Source organism: Zingiber officinale, chromosome 1B (genome assembly GCF_018446385.1).
Source record: "Zingiber officinale cultivar Zhangliang chromosome 1B, Zo_v1.1, whole genome shotgun sequence".
Classification (NCBI taxonomy): Eukaryota; Viridiplantae; Streptophyta; class Magnoliopsida; order Zingiberales; family Zingiberaceae; genus Zingiber; species Zingiber officinale.
In genome coordinates, this window is record NC_055986.1 from 76,887,976 (window position 1) to 76,905,131 (window position 17,156).

Here is a 17,156-nt window from a genome sequence, read left to right on the forward strand (position 1 = left end):
CTCGAAAGTTGACCATCCCAGTTGCCTTCAATTGATCGAAGATGCCCTGAAGAAGTAAATGTTGGTGTATTTGGCACCAATAATCAAACCTAAGTTTTGATGAATGATAAGTGAATTAAAGTTAGATGTGTTGTGATATATTCTTTTCTACCAAGTGTATAGGACTTGACTGGTCTAACACTAAGATGAAATTCAACTAGGTTAGGAGGACCTAATAGATGGTGTAGAAGTCCAGATAGGTCAAGTAGTGACATGATATTTAGCAAAAAATTCTGTTGGGTCCACAAGACCTGCCAACTGGTCAAAGTCCAGTTGGGTCTGCAAACCTGACAACTTGCGAGAAGACCTGGTGGACCAAAGTTGAGTCAAATGATTCTACATATTAAGTAAAATAAGTCACTAGAGGAGAGTATTCCAGTGAGAACAAGTCCCATTTGGAGACTTTAGGTACATGTTCAATTTAGGTTCATTTTAGAAATCTAAATTGAGATCTTGACTAGATCCTGTTCTTGGATAGACAAGATCTAATTAATACTGCTTATTTCTATTATGCTAACTTCGTTATGTAGGGTATACTTTGTTTTGTTGGATTAACACATTTTACAAGGCGAAAGAAGTATAAATTGTCTTGGGTGAATAGTACCCAAAGCGCCTTCCATGCGAAGGAAAGAGCCTTGAGCTGGATGATGGAAGGCGCCTTGGAAAGGCTTGAAAGTGCCTTCAGTAGGATAAGACAGAAGGCTTCATCGATGATAAGACACTATTTTTGCAGGATAAAACTTTGCAGATGGAAGGCTCCTCCAGTGCCATGGAGGGCGCCTTCAATGCTAAATAATAGAGAGTTTCAGCTAGTGCCTTCTACATACTTCTTCTACGAGTTTCTATGTAATCGTGTGACATTTCGACTACTTCGACTTCTTGCTGCTACTCTGCTATGACTCTACTATGTTCAACTACTGCTGAGAAGCCATCCAACACTGAGCTCGATCCGTTAAATCTACAAGTGTTAGGTAATGAAGTTCTTTGTGTACTTAATTACTGTATAAAGAAAAGTGTAGCTTATTATACTTATCCTATCCTTTTTATTGTACTCGATCCCTTCTTCCGACAGTTCTAGAAGAGGTCATTAGTGGATTATCCGTCTATAGATCTACAAGACCTAGGTCTTAGAGTAGGAGCCGTCGAAGTCTTTGAACCAAGTAACTCCTCACGTACTGTACTTTTTTGGTTTCTATTTGACTTAGTTTTTCCATTGAGTACTCATTTTTAAAACTGAAAAAGATAGATTTTTAAAACCATGTGATTCACCCCCTCCCTCCCCTCTTAAATGCGTAATGATCTTACAAGTGGTATCAAAGCCCTGTTAGCTCTGAATTGGTGCAACCGCCAATCAAGCAGGGGGTTTATTTTTCTATTATTTTTTTGCTTTAATTTCCTTGAGTTTTTTCTATTGTTCTTCCTTCTCTCATATTGCTTACCCCAAGACTAAGTCTTGGTATTTGTTTAGTTCTTTTTCCTCAATTATAACATGACCGAAAGCGAAGGATACAACACTGCTCATCTCCTGCTCTTCAATGGAGACGACTTCTCATACTAGAAGAAGCGGATGGAAGTGTACCTTAAGACTAGCATCGAGCAGTGGCTCTCAATTCGATGAGGATACAATGCGCTAATGGACAAAGCTACAAAGGCACCTCTCGAACCTGAAAATTAGAATCCAGAGATGATGAAGAAGGCACAAATTGAGTTCAAAGCCGTAAACACACTTCAATGTAGACTCACGAAAGAAGAACTGAACCACATCAGCTCACACGAGAACGCAAAAGAACTATGGGACAAACTCACCGAGTTACATGAAGGAACGACTGATGCTAAGGTAACAAAATGCGATCTTTTGTTAAATAAGTTGTTTAATATCAAAATACAGGAAGGAGAGATGGCTAACCAACTACACGCGAGGATCAAGGACATCCTCAATGAACTCCACATGATTGGCCACCAGATGGAAAATCGAGACGTCATCAGGTATACTCTAAACTCATTTCCTCGAAATGCATTATGGGAATCTATTGTAGATGCCTATACAATTTCTAGGAACCTCTTAAAAATTAAAATTAGACGAGTTATTTTGTGAATTAGAACTACACAAGCAACCTAACTCCAAATCGGCTGAGAAAGGAATCGTTCTTCTTGCAGGTTCATCCAAAGAATCCAAGTCTAGAGAAAAACCTAAACCAAAAGCTAGATCAGACTCAGACACAGATACTGAAGAACTCCTAGTAAACTTGATAAGAAAAATATTCACTAGGAAAAAGGAGGATTTCTCCAAAAGGATCTGTATAAGATAAAGTCTACCTCCAATAGCAACAAGGTCAACGTCACATGCTACGGGTGTAACAAGAAAGGACACTACAAGCATGAGTGTCCAAAAAATAAAGGAGAGCAAACCCAATACAACCAAAAGAAAGATAACACTCAAAGCAACTTGGGACGAGTCGTCTTTGGAAGAATCAGATGCCAAAGAACCAAAGCAACACAACTAACTCGCATTAATGGCATCTAGACCAGAATCAGAAAGAGAGGTGGATCAAGACAACGAGTCCGAATATGATTTAAACTACGAGCCCATACTTGTTTTCAAAGGTCCCAATGAGGTAACTTCTAACTTGTCTACTACCTTCTTTAAAATTATAGCATGCATGAATAGAAAGTTATAAAAATTAGAAACTCAAATTAATCAACTCTTTATTGAAATTTAAAATCTAAAAGAATAACTAGGATCAAGCTCAACAACTGAACTAGTTCAATTTGGAAATCTAACTCAAGTTGCAAAACTTGAAGATGAAAATTCCACACTAAAATCTGAAATAATAAACCTTAAGAGCTTACTTGAAAAGTTTACAACAAGATCTAAAAATCTTAACCTTATTCTTGGATCACAAAGGGAAGTTTATAACAAATCCTGACTTGGATATAAAAACAACTCTAATAAAATATTTACATCATTTTTTTGTTAGACTAAAAACCAAGTCAAAGCTTGGGTACCCCAAGCCTACCCATTAAAACAGAATGGACAAAAGCGATTTTATATACCCAAACATGAAATCCATTATATCAAAACAAATAATTCCCTGAATAATCTCAATAAACTAAACAATAATTACAAAATCAATAATTCAAACACAAATCCAAACCTAAAATACAAAATAAAATCAAGTAAATCAAATTTAAATAAAAAAATTAAATCAAATAAATTCAATCTAAACTCAAACTATAATAAAATTTATTATAACTATAAAATAAATCAACATAAACCTAAAACTTAAAATAAACCCAAGTTCAATAATTTAGGGGGAGGCACTAAACTAGTTGACACCTATAAAATAATAGTTTACACGGCTGGGTAATTAAGACTAGTTAAATTAGGGACTAATTTAACTTGGCAAGCAGTACTAGAAAAGTTTGAGATGATAGTAGGTTAGAGAAGCTCTGTTTATGCATGTCTAGGAAGAATCTTATGTATTCAACTTGGTACATTTGACTTAGTGAAACTAACTGAAGCTACTCATTATCAATCTAAACTAGTTAGACCAAAGTTTTGTACTAATTTTTTTGGGCAGAACTATTTGAAAAATCTTGAAGCACGTTGTTACTCTAATGATGTCCATGTGATTCACCACAACTTAGAAATTTATTCAAAGAATGCTTGCTTGATTAACCTAATGCTAAACTTGAATCTAACACAAGTTAAACTAACCCCTAAAAGTCTAACTTAACTCAATAAAATTTAAAATTAAACCTAAAAATTAACATTTAAAATTAAATTAAACTTAAAATTAAAATTAAAAGGGTTTTTCTTTTAACTAGACATTTCTTTTCAATGGTAAACTATCCTAAACAAAACCCAAAGCATACTTAATGCCTTCACAATCAAACAATCACTCCTATTCTTTGTAAGAATTTAAATGGATATTAAATAGTGGTTGCTCCCAACACATGACTGGGGATCAAACAATATTTACAAAATTGACATTTAAAAGACTAGGAACAATTGCCTTTGGAAACAACAACAAACTTAAGGTAATTGGAATATGTAACATAGAACTTGAATCAAATTTTATTATTCACAAAGTTTTACTTGTTGAAAACTTTAAATTCAATTTACTTAGTATAAGTCAATTGTCTGATACTAGCTATAAGGTTAGATTTTCATCAAATGAATGCTTAATAAAACACACAGATAACCCAAAAATAAGACTTAAAGGCCTTAGACACAACAATATCTACGCAATCAACCTAGCTAGCTCCTCATCCATTTGCCACTTAACACAAAACCAAGAAGGGCTTTGGCATAGAAGGTTGTCTCACACTCATTTAAAAAACCTCACTAAACTAAATGACCTAGTTAGAGGATTACCAAAATTACCTAACTTAGATTCAACAATTTATAATGCTTGTCAACAAGGAAAACAAATCAAGTCAACTCACAAACCAACTAATCAAACACAAACTAAATCAATACTTGAATTACTACATCTAGATCTATTATACTCTCATGGACTTAAATCAATTAATGGAAACCTATATTATCTAGTAATAATAGATGATTATTCTAGATTCACTTGGGTAAAATTCTTACAAAATAAAGTTGAAATATTTGAAACCTTTAGTGAATTTTGAAAATAAATAGAAAATGAAAAGGACTTATAAATCAAATGAATTAGAAGTGACAACGATGGAGAATTTAAAAACCACAAATTTACTAAATTATACTTAGAAAATAGATACCATCAAGAATTCTCATGTCCTAAAACACCCCAATAAAATAGAATAATTGAAAGAAAAAATAGAACCCTACAAGAAGCAACTCTGACAATGCTTAATGAATACCAACTATCCAAATATTTATGGGTTGAAGCCATAAATACAGCATGCTATGTGCAAAATAGGGTAACAATAAACAAGAATTATAACAAAACCTCCTCTGAACTATATTATAATAAAATACCAAACATTAAATACTTTAAGGTATTTGGATGTCTAGTTTACATATTAAATACAAGAGAACACTTAGAAAAATTTACCTCAAAAGTAAACAATGGAATCTTTATAGGGTACTCTCTAAATAGTAAATGCTATAGAGTTTACAATAAGACTACACTAAGAATTGAGGAAACAATGAATGTGAAATTCAGTGAAAATGCTAACTCTAAAGAATTTAACACAACCCAAACTCAATACCAACCAATAGACTTTGTTAGGTCTAGCACGGAACTAGGGGGAGCAAGTGAAAACCTAAATCAAATAGATGAACACGAAGATGAACAAAATCAAACACAAGGAAATGAGTAAACACAAACTAAATCTAGAACTATAAGAGTTAGCTCAAACCTCCCAGTTGAACAAATAATAGGTGACCCAGACCTTAGAGTTCAAACAATATCATCAGTTAGAAACCTAAGTCAAATATCCTTAATTTCTAAAATTGAACCTAAAATAGTAGAAGAATCCCTACTTGACCCAGACTAGATTATAGCCATGTGGGAAGCACTAGCCCAATTTGAAAGAAATGAAGTCTTGTATTTAGTATTATTACCTAATCATAAAAAAGTCATAGAAACAAAATGGGTATTTAGAAATAAACTAAGTGAAAATGGAGAAATTGTTAGAAGCAAAGCTAAACTAGTACCTAAAGGGTTTAGTGAAGTGGAGGAACTTGACTATGATGAAATCTATGCTCCAGTAACTAGACTTGAGTCTATTAGAATGTTACTAAACTATACAACCCATAAAGAATTTAAACTTTATCAAATGGATGTTAAATCTACCTTCTTAAATGGGCTAATAAACGAAGAGGTCTATGTAGGTCAACTACTAGAGTTTGAGAATCTCGATCATTTTGACCATGTGTTTAAACTAAAAAAAGTATTGTATAGTCTTAAACAAACACCTAGGACCTGGTATGAAAGGTTAACCTCTTATCCAATTTTCAAAGGATTCAACCAAGATCAAATTGATCCAACTCTAAAATCACTTAAATAAGATATTTTTATAGCTCAAGTATATGTAGATGATATAATTTTTGGTTCAACCAACTCAGAATTTTTTCAAGAATTTATAACCTTAATGGAACAAGAATTTAAAATAAGCTTAGCGGGTAAACTAACCTATTTCTTAGGTTTATAAATTAAACAAATAAATAAAGGAAATTATGTTTATCAATAAAAATATACAAAAGAATTACTTAAAAAATTTGGAATAGAAAATACTAAAGAAATAAAAACACCAATGACAACTAACACAACTTTAGATAATGATTCAAATGAAAAACTAGTAGATCTAAAATATTGTAGGAGTGTCATAGGCAGCCTTTTGTACTTAACTACAGGTTAACCTTGTTGGTCTCTTGGTGGCCGGCAAGAGGGAAGGGGTGAATTGCCCTGCAAAAATAAACTCAACCCCTTCTCGACTTTATAGCTTAATTAAGAACACTTGTAATAATAAAAAAAAAGTGACTAATTAAAAGGACAGAAATACAAGGAGAATTACTTGGTTTGTAATCAGGAGATTGCTAATCCAAGGAAAGTGAAGTGTACTTTTCTAAAGATCTCCTTCGGGCGGAGTAGTCTCTTACAACGTTAATAGCCTGCACACAATAGTAGAACAGAAAGAAAAGAATTACAAGTTGTTGTCTGAACTACTAAAAACAGAGTTATATTTATAGCACTGTTTCGGGCGCCTGGAAGGGTTCCGGGCACCTAGAGTGGGATAGAATTCTATCCCTGAAGCGTCAGTCAACGGACATGTCGAATTTGATAAGATTGAGGTTCCGAGTACTCGGACCCATAAAAGTCAACATAGTTGACTTTTTCGATCCGGGTCCTCTGTTCTGATTCTGCTCGTCTCGATCCGGTTCTTCCACTCCGGTTCTGCTTGCTTGCATGATCTCGACCATCCGGAATAGGGCTCACCCAAACTCAATTTCTGGCCTTCTCCTCGAGTAGCCTTCCTCCCCAGCTTCTCGTCCCTCGAACGCCGCGTACGTTCTTCTCGTCCACCAGTGTACTCTTCCACGGCACCTCATCTCTCGGACGCACCAAGCCCGTCAGCTCTCTCCCATGTCATCCTTCTAGCTAGCCGCATCTTACGCTCGACTTCCTATGCTCCTAAGCTCTTGCACACATAGACACAGGGGTTAAACTAAATAGGACCTAACTTAACTTGTTTGATCATATCAAAACAACCTTGAGGTTCCAACAGACCTGATATTTTATTGGTAGTAAGTATGTGCGCTAGATATCAAACCTGTGCTAAGGAATCCACCTAACTAATGTAAAAAGAATCTTTAGGTGCTTGAAAGGCACACCAAATATAGGAATTAAGTATCCTAGAACACCTAATTTTGAACTTCTAGGTTACTTTGACTCAGATTATACTGGCTATAAACTAGATCATAAAAGTACAAATGATTGATGTCAACTACTTGGACCATCACTTATCAGCTAGTTTAGTAGAAAATAACATTGTGTTACTTTATTTACTATTGAAGCAGAGTACATAGGAATTGGCGAGTATGTGACACAATTGTTATGGATGATGCACACATTAAAAAACTTTAACTTAAAGCATAAAAATATAAAAATCTATATTGATCATTAATCAACTATAGAAAATAACATTGTGTTACTTTATTTACTATTGAAGCAGAGTACATAGGAATTGGCGAGTATGTGACACAATTGTTATGGATGATGCACACATTAAAAAACTTTAACTTAAAGCATAAAAATATAAAAATCTATATTGATAATGTAAGTTCCATTAACTTAACTAAGAATCCAGTGCATCATTCAAGAACTAAACACATGGAAATCAAGCACTTCACTAGAGATCATGTCGCCAAAGGAGATATTGAACTCAACTATGTTGAGTCCAAGTCAAATTTGACTGACATCTCCACTAATCCACTACCAGAATCTTAATTTAGTAACTTAAGAAGAAAACTGGGAATATGCACTATATATTAGGACTCTTATTTTCAATTAAACTTTCAAATGATTTGCAAATACTAGGCTACTCTTACTTATATTTCTTTAAAAATTTCCCCTTTCTCTAGTGTTTCAAAATTTATTTTAGCCTTATTTTAGGATGAACCCCTAGAAAGCATGATCCTATAGATCTCGGTAACAAGCATCTCACAAGCACACTAGGTCTATCTTGATTGTGTATTCAAAAACATAGAATGACGTGAGATGTGTAGGCCTCTTGCTTAGATTTCATATGCTTATATCAGTGCGTCAACATTGTAGGTCCCTTTGGAGGCCGGCAAGAGGGGAGAGATGAATTGCCTTGAAAAATAGAGCACCCTCTCTCGGATTTTTAACTAGATAACAAAACTTGTAATAAAAAAGAACAGAGACTAATTAAAAGTAGACACAAAAGAGTTACTTGGTTTGCAATCAGGGGATTGCTAATCCAAGGAAAGTATATCTCAATATTTGACGATCTCCTCTGGGCGAAGTAGCCTCTTTACAGCGTTGACAACACAAAAGAATAGAAGAGCATAGAGAAAATGGATTACAAGTTGTATGAATAATATGTACAAATCAATGCTATATTTATAGCACTGGTCGGGGTGCCTCGAAGGGTTCCGGGCACCCTGGGGGGATAAAACTTTATCCCCCAATGTTCAGATCGAGTCAAACCTCGATCTGGTCAAAATTCACTTTCGGGCGCTCGGAATGGCTCCGGGCACCCGAACCACTTACGTCAACCCAGTTGACTTTTTGTGGTCCGGTTCCACTGCTCCGGTTCAGCTCGTCTCGGTCTGGGTCTTCTGTTTCGGCTCCGCTAGCTTGGGTGATTTCGGCCATCCGGAATAGGGCTCATCCGAACCAAAGTTCCGGCCTTCTCCTCGAGCAGTCTTCCTTCTCGGTTTCTCGTCCCTCGAACACCGCGTACGTTCTTCTCCTCTACCGGTATACTCTTTCGCGGTCACCTCGTCCCTCGGACGCACCGAGCTCATCAGCTCTCTCTCCGTGTCGTCCTTCTCATTAGCCGCGTCTTTCGCTCGACTTCCTGTGTTCCTAAGCTCCTACACACTTAGACACAAGGGTTAGACAAAAAAGGACTTAACTTGTTTGATCGCATCAAAACACCTTGGGGTTCCAACAATCTCTCCCTTTTTGATGTGAGCAACCCAAGTTAAGCTAGGGTAAACAAATACAATAAAAACAATTAATTTGCTAATAATTTTCAAATTATTATACCTCTCCCTAGACTTAACATACTTCTCCCCCTTTGATCACATAAAAAATTGGGGTTCCTTTTAACAAGTCTAAGGTAAATTCTAACTTAAAAAAAGTTTTAAGTGTTAAAAATTTAAGTTAGAAAATTTCTAAGTGATCAAAATCTTAAGTTTAAGAGAAAATTTTCATAAGTGAAAAAAAAATTCTAAGACAAATTGCAATAAAAATTTTCAAAGTTTTTGAAAACATAATTTTTAAGTTTCAAAAAAAAAATTCAATTTAAGTTAAACAATTTCAAAAAAAAAATTCTAAGTTAAATTTTTTTCCTAATTTCCAAAAATAATAGTTTTCTATTTTTTTTTCAAACATGAATATTTTTTAAAATATTTTCTAAAACAAATTGAATAACCATTTAAAGCATTTTTTAAATACTTTTTCAGTTAGTCAATTAAACTCTTATTTCGATACTTGGCTTTTAGTTAGTGGCGAGGTACTAGGCCTTCTTGGTTATTGGAATAACAATCACTTCTAGACAAAGCCGCATAAAGAAATTACATGTTTAATTTCCTTGCTGAAAATGCTAAGTCTAATTTTAATTTTTTATATTAAACAAGTTTTTAGAACCCAATAGAGGTTCTTTCCTACATGGTTAATTAAATATTTTCTAGGTATATAGGCTTTTGATATTTTTCTGATTTGACTTTGATGAAACCTATAGTACCAATTTAAACCTCTATAATTTCTAAAAGTAGAAATATTTGAGCAGGTAGAATTTTTCAAATTTTCAATTTCTTCTTTTAATTTTTCATTTTCAAGTTTTATTTTATCAAAATCTTCTATAAGATATGATTTTGCTAAAGTTCTTTTTATTTCTAAGTTTTTATTTTTTAATTCAGTATTTTTACTTTTTAATTTGTACATAGACTTAGCCATAGCCTTAATACCGAAATAAAGTTGATCAGGAGGTACCTCACTTACCATATGAGACTTGAAGCCCGACTCTCCCCCTGCTTCGCTGCATTCATTTGAGGTCGCTCCCCCATCATCGATGCTGGGTTCTGATGTACTTTGCCCTTCATAGCTTTCCATCAGTGCTATCCTGACATATTCTTGTATCTCGGACTCAGATGATGAAGTGTCGTCCCAAGTGACTTTTAGGTTTTTATGCTTCTTGGGTATCTTGACTTTGTCCTTCTTGAGTTCTGGGCAATCTTCTTTTAAGTGTCCTTCCTTTTGACACTGGTAGCAACGCATCCTTCTTCTATTTCTTGGATTCTTTTTATTCTACATTTCTTTAAATTTATTAGATCTTTTTTTTTTAATTTCTTACCATATACGCTTCATGATCCTCTTCTGAATCTGACTCAGGTTTATCCTTTTTGGTTGCGTTTAGTGCGATCATCCGGCTTGATTCCTTTGTTGTCCCTGCACACCTGGTTTCATATAATTCAAGAGTAGAGAATAATTCTTCTAAAGTACTTACCTCCAGGTCTTTTGAAATATAGTAGGCGTCGATGATTGATGTCCATTCTGGAGTTCTTGGAAACGGGTTGAGCGCGTATCGTATGGTGTCTCGGTTGGTTATCATTTCACCAAGGTTCTTGAGACAAGTAATCAATTCCTTTACCTTCGCATGTAGATCGGCTACCTTCTCACCTATTTCCAGACGGATGTTCGTCAATTTGTTTCGAAGGATGTCTCTTTTGGCGAGCTTCGCTTCGGACGTACCTTCGTGGAGTTCTAAGAACTTCTCCCAGAGTTCTTTGGCTGATGAGTAGTTTCCGATGCGGTTGACTTCTTGAGGCGGCAACACGCTCAGCAGGTGATATTCCACATGATTATTTGCTACAGAATCATTCTGCTCCTTCTTTGTCCAAAGGTTCTCTTCTTTTTCTTCTCCATTCTCATTCGTCGGAGCTACAAAACCATATTTTACAATTAACCAAATTTCAAAATCAGTTTTTAGGAATACCTCCATATGACGCTTCTAGTGTGCGAAGTCCCTCTCGAATTTTGGTGGAACAATGCTTGGTCCGGCCATCTCGTTGCTTCGTTCGGCGATTAGTCCTCCTGAAGCGCCTTGCTCTGATACCACTTGTAGGTCCCTTTGGAGGCCGGCAAGAGGGGAAGGGTGAATTATCCTGAAAAATAAAGCACCCTTTCTCGGATTTTTAACTAGATAACAAAACTTGTAATAAAAAAGAACAGAGACTAATTAAAAGCAGACACAAAAGAGTTACTTGGTTTGCAATCAGGGGATTGCTAATCCAAGGAAAGTATAGCTCAACATATGACGATCTCCTCTGGACGGAGTAGCCTCTTTACAGTGTTGACAGCACAAAAGAATAGAAGAGCACAAAGAAAGTGGATTACAAGTTGAATGAATAATCTGTGCAAATCAGTGCTACATTTATAGTACTGGTCGGGGCGCCTCGAAGGGTCCCGGGCGCCCTGGGGGGATAAAACTTTATCCCCCAACATTCAGATCGAGTCAAACCTTGATCTGGTCAAAATCCACTTCCATGCGCCCGGAATGGATCCGGGCGCCGGGACCACTTAAGTCAACCTAGTTGACTTTTTGTGGTCCGGTTCCACTGCTCCGGTTCAGCTCGTCTCGGTCCGGGTCTTTTGTTCCAGCTCCGCTAGGTTGGGTGATTTCGGCCATCCGGAATAGGGCTCACCCGAACCCAAGTTCCGGCCTTCTCCTCGAGCAGCCTTCCTTCCCGGTTTCTCGTCCCTCGAATGCCGCGTACGTTTTCTTGTCCACCGGTGTACTCTTCCGCGGTCACCTCGTCCCTCGGACGCACCGAGCCCGTCGACTCTCTCCCCGTGTCGTCCTTCTCGTTAGCCGCATCTTCTGCTCAACTTCCTGTGTTCTTAAGCTCCTGCACACTTAGACACAAGGGTTAGACAAAACAGGATCTAACTAAACTTGTTTGATCATATCAAAACACCTTGGGGTTCCAACAAACATAAGTTTGGGAGAAAAATACAACAGTACATTGATCAAGTTGAGCAGTCCCTATTCAGTAAATTTCTAACTGGACATTATTACTTAACTTGACTAACTAAGTAAGTGATGTTTTCTTCTAATAGTTAGTTAGTAACTAAAGGTTAGATATTTAAGGATAATTTATAGATGAATATAATTTTTAAAGTAATATCAGGTTCAGGAGAGGATCTTTGAAAATTGCTTTCAAAGTATCTTATTTTTTTAAAAAAAATCTTTTCTTGCTACTTTTTACAAACTAGTGCTTTAAAAAAGAAAAAAAAATATATATTATGAAACTTTTTTAAAAATATATATATATTTAAATTATTTGGAAAATTATTTTCAAAAAGCCTTATAAAATGTTTCCTTAGCTAATTGCTTTGAAAATATTTTAGAACAATAAATTGAAAAACTCCTTTCAAAAGTTGCTTTGAACAATTAACTTTATAAATTACTTTTGAAAAGTGTTTTGAAATTTGTCTTGAAAAATGGTATGCAAAATCTTTGTAAACTTTATCTTTGCAAAATGTTATATTTTTGAAAATTTTAATTTCCAAAATTTTGAAAACCTCTTTACAAATTTTGAAAATTCCTTTCAAAATTTTCTTAAATACTTTGAAAATATTTCTTATCATTAACTCTTCCCTGAAATACACCTGCAAGTTTTTATGAAAAACTTTATCTTTGAAAAATTTATTGCTTGATATGCCTACTTGTTTTTCTACATCCTCCCTTCTATTTGTTTATACTTACTTATATGGATAATTTTTTATGAATGCCAAGGGGAGAGAGTTAGGGTTTATGTAAGAAAAAGGAAACTAAGAAGAGTTTTTCAACTTAACCCTAAAAATGATTAAGAGAATAAACACAACCAAAATCATTTTTTATGTCTCTTAAATCAATTTTTTTTTGCTATGTCTATTGCATTATTTTTTTTTTCTAATTTTAACTTAGGTTATTATTGAATCAAAATTAGGAAGATTGTTGGTGTATTTGACACCAATGATCAAACCTAAGTTTTGATGAATGACAAGCAGATTAAAGTTAGATGTGTTGTGATATAACTTTTTCTACCAAGTGTGCAAGACTTGACTGGTTTGACACCAGGATAAAATTTAGCTAGGTCTGAAGGACCTGATAGCTGGTGTAAAAGTCTAGATAGGTAAGGAGTGACCCAATATTTGGAGGAAAGTCTGACTAGGTTCGCGGGACCTGAGAGCTAATCGAAGTCCAATTAGGTCTGTGGACCTGACAACTGGCTGGAAGGCCTGGTGGACCAAAGTAGAGTCAAACGATTTTACATGGTAAGTAAGGTAAGTTACTGGAGGAGAGTGTTCCAATGAGGATGAGTCCCATTTGGGAACTTTAGGCGCATGTCCAATTTAGGTTCACTTTGGAAACCTAAATTAAGACCTTAAGTAGATTATGGTCTCGGATAGACATGATCTAATTAATACTGCTTATTTCTATTGTGCTAACTTCATCTTGTAGGGTATACTTTGTTTTGTTGGACTAACATATTTTACAGGGTGAAAAAGCACAAATTACCTTAGATGAATAGTACACAAGGCACCTTCCATGCGAAGGAAGGTACCTTGAGCTGGGTGATGGAAGGCTCCTTGGAGAGGCTTGAAGGTGCCTTCAGTCAAATAAGGTAGAAGGTTTTGTTGACGATAAGGCATTATTTTCTCGGGATAAAATTTTGTGGATGGAAGGTGCCTCCAGTACCATGGAAGGCGTCATCAATGCTCAATAAAAGAGAGTTTCATTTAGTGCATTCTACACACTTCTTCTATGAGTTTCTACGTAATCATGTGACTTTCGACTGCTCTAACTTCGTGCTGCTACTCTTCTACAACTTTGCTATGTTTAACTACTGCTGAAAAGCTATCCAACACCAAGCTTGATCCATTAGATCTACAAGTGTTAGGTAATGAAACTCTTTGTGTACTTAATTACAGCATAAAAGAAAGTGTAGCTTGCCACATTTATCCTATCCTTTTTTTTTGTACTCAATCTGTCACGCCCCGGAGGAGTCTCTGTCCGAAGAAATTTCGGCAGCATCTTCCCTGTACGGCGGACAATCTGAAACTTTTCTACAGCATTATATACCTCAGCCACATGCGACTGGAATAATAACAATAATAAAACAATCACCACGCAGTTAATATCAAATTCAGCCTCTGGCTGACACAACCACGCAGTTAAGTAGTAAACAAATAGAACAGTAATATGATGACTCAAAAACAACCCTACTCAACTACACTCGTAAAGCTCAAATCCGATTTTTCCTACTCCACTACACTTATAAAACACAAATCCGACAAACTCACCTCTTCTGCCGTCCAGGCAGGCATGGAGTAAAACATATCTAAATCATACCAAAATCCATCAACGATAAGAATCCATATAAGATCCATAAGTAAAACATTACAAGACCAAGACATAGTCTGATAGAGAAAACTAAAACAACAACTCGTGATCAGCAGAGGACTAGCACTACGTGCAATGGGGACTAGCGACTGGAACTGCTCCGGACAGCCTCAACCTGAAAATATCAACGGAGGGTGTGAGTCCAACACTCAGCAGGTACAACTGATATGCATAATAAAGTAAATAACAGACAACACTAATCATGCGTACAGTCTCCTGAATACGAGAAGAATAAATGCAACTGAAACAAAAATAGGAGCAAACTGTACTAACCAGAACCAAGGTATAAAGGTAACAGGGTCGTCAAACCAAGGGTGTCATAATCCTGTATGCATGTCAATCATATGCATTCATATAAATGCAGGAAACACAAACAATAAATATATCATGCATATGATGCCAATGACATGATCACCCCTGACGCCAGTCAGCCATCTCACACACAATGATGAGTCCGAGTGGGTAGGGTTGTGATAACCGTGCACTCTGACATCACTGCCCCTGATGAGTGACCGAGTGGACGGGATGCTGTCGGAGTACACACATACTCCTACCCCGAAATAATAAATGGGGGAGCGCAATGCTCTCATCTCCCGGAACACAATGACGGGGAGGACTCTCTGCCGGCTACCACGCTGAGTCACACTACCCATGAGTGGACCAACGGAGCCAAACAAAGTCCAACTACCTGCCGGCTACAACGCTGCTACACTAAACCAACGGAGCCAAACAGAGCGGAACTGTCTGCCGACTACCACGTTGAGTCACCAGACCAACGGAGCCAAACAGCAGAACTGCCACACACCTGTCTAATATACCACTAACCCATAAGTGGTGGTGTGTACAGATACATGTAACTGGCGATGTGCTCAACAATAATAGAGCAGACAATTGCACAGCATGCAATCATGCAAGATGATGCATGACACTAAACATGACAATATCACGAATAGCATAGCATGCTCTATACATAAGTACAAAATGTATACCACAAGACAATGAATCAAATGGAAGGTACACAAATAGATAGGGTATCAAATAAACCCTAGATCCTGAACATAATATCTCATATGGTTGTGTCGCTACCTAAAAGCATGAATGATCAGGTAAATAATAACATGCAGTGCATAATAAGTAAACAAACAAACATGTAATAGATCTTGTAGTGACCAACCGAAATAAATGGAAGAAACACAATCATTGCTATATGTTAAACACATTATTATGCATATTAAAAGACATAAGTCAAAGTACCCGCCTCAAATAAGAAAGGATCGTATCCAGTCCAATTTCGACGTCGAGATACTCGTCTCGCGTCACAACCCTGAGTCATATATAAATAAATATATTTTATTTAGCTACAATTTACATAAATAGCTAAACAAAATTTTTAAAACTATTTAGGGCAAAACCCTAAACCAACCTCCTTGACCTGCCTAAATTAAATCCAAATTATACCTAATTCAATTCATACCTCTGATCAAGCTATACATGATCGTCTAACTACAAAACATATCAGGTCTCTACCCCCTTACCTCGGTTCGCAGCTGTGCTTTGCACCGGAAATCCAAAGTTTACTGTTAGAATATTTCACAGCAAAGCCTTCCTCTTCCTCACAGCCCCTGAATGTTGATGCATAGCACACAACAACCTGCTGTAAATCCTTCCCTACGATTCAGTTTCAAGATGAAGTCACGATAGAGATTACAAATATATCAACAATAACCAGTCTTACCTCAACAGGAACCTAGGACACAGAGGAAGGGCTCGGCCGAACCTAAACTAGGGCACGGCACAGTAAGGGGAGAAGTGGTGCTCTGCCGGGGTGCTCTGCCGTGGGGAGGAAGCCGAAGCAGAAAGGGTGTCATGGCTAGCCGGGTCTAAGGCTCAGCGTTGACGATGATCGGAGGTCGGCGCGGTAAAAAAAAAAAGGGTCGAGGTAAGTAGCAGCGCAAGAGGACACGGCGGTGAACACAAGCTAAGGCAGAGGGGAGGTGTGGCTGGCGATCAGCGCCGTCGCTCGGCGAGGAGGCAGAATCGGGAGGGCGGCTCGGCCGGCGCTAGGGCTTGGATGGCGGCGTCGGGGATGGCTAGGGCACAGACCGACTCGGCAGAGAAGGAGAGAAAGGGGTGTGCAGTGGTGGAGAAGCTATGGAAGAGAACTTTTGTCGGCTGCCGATGCTCGGAAGAGGAGAAGAAGAAATAGGAGAGGGATACCGCCTCAACGGTTAGGGCACAGTCGCGAGTGAGGCCCGGGGAGAAGAAAGAAAAAAAAATAAGAAAAAGAAAATATAAAAAGAAAAGGAAATATAAATATTTCCTCACTTAAATGGGGTAACCCAAACAGGCTTTCCTGGGGACCAATTTTATCCCCGTGAACTCGTCCATACGAGTTCCGAAAAATTCTCGAAAAATTTCAAAAAATTCCCTTATTAATATTCGCCTATTTCCAGTATTTTACATTCTCCTCCACTAATAAAAAT

General features: G+C 36.8%; 1 protein-coding gene across 1 annotated transcript in view; it reads left to right on the top strand.

The window, feature by feature from the left end:
- Positions 1-1,723: 1,723 nt before the first annotated feature.
- LOC122039003 overlaps positions 1,724-17,156 on the top strand; it is a 39,952-nt gene continuing 24,519 nt past the window's right edge. The window contains exons 1-2 of the mRNA XM_042599014.1: positions 1,724-1,876; positions 1,928-2,025. Coding sequence (XP_042454948.1) covers positions 1,724-1,876; positions 1,928-2,025 — 251 coding nt within the window. The remainder of the gene's footprint in view (positions 1,877-1,927; positions 2,026-17,156) is intronic.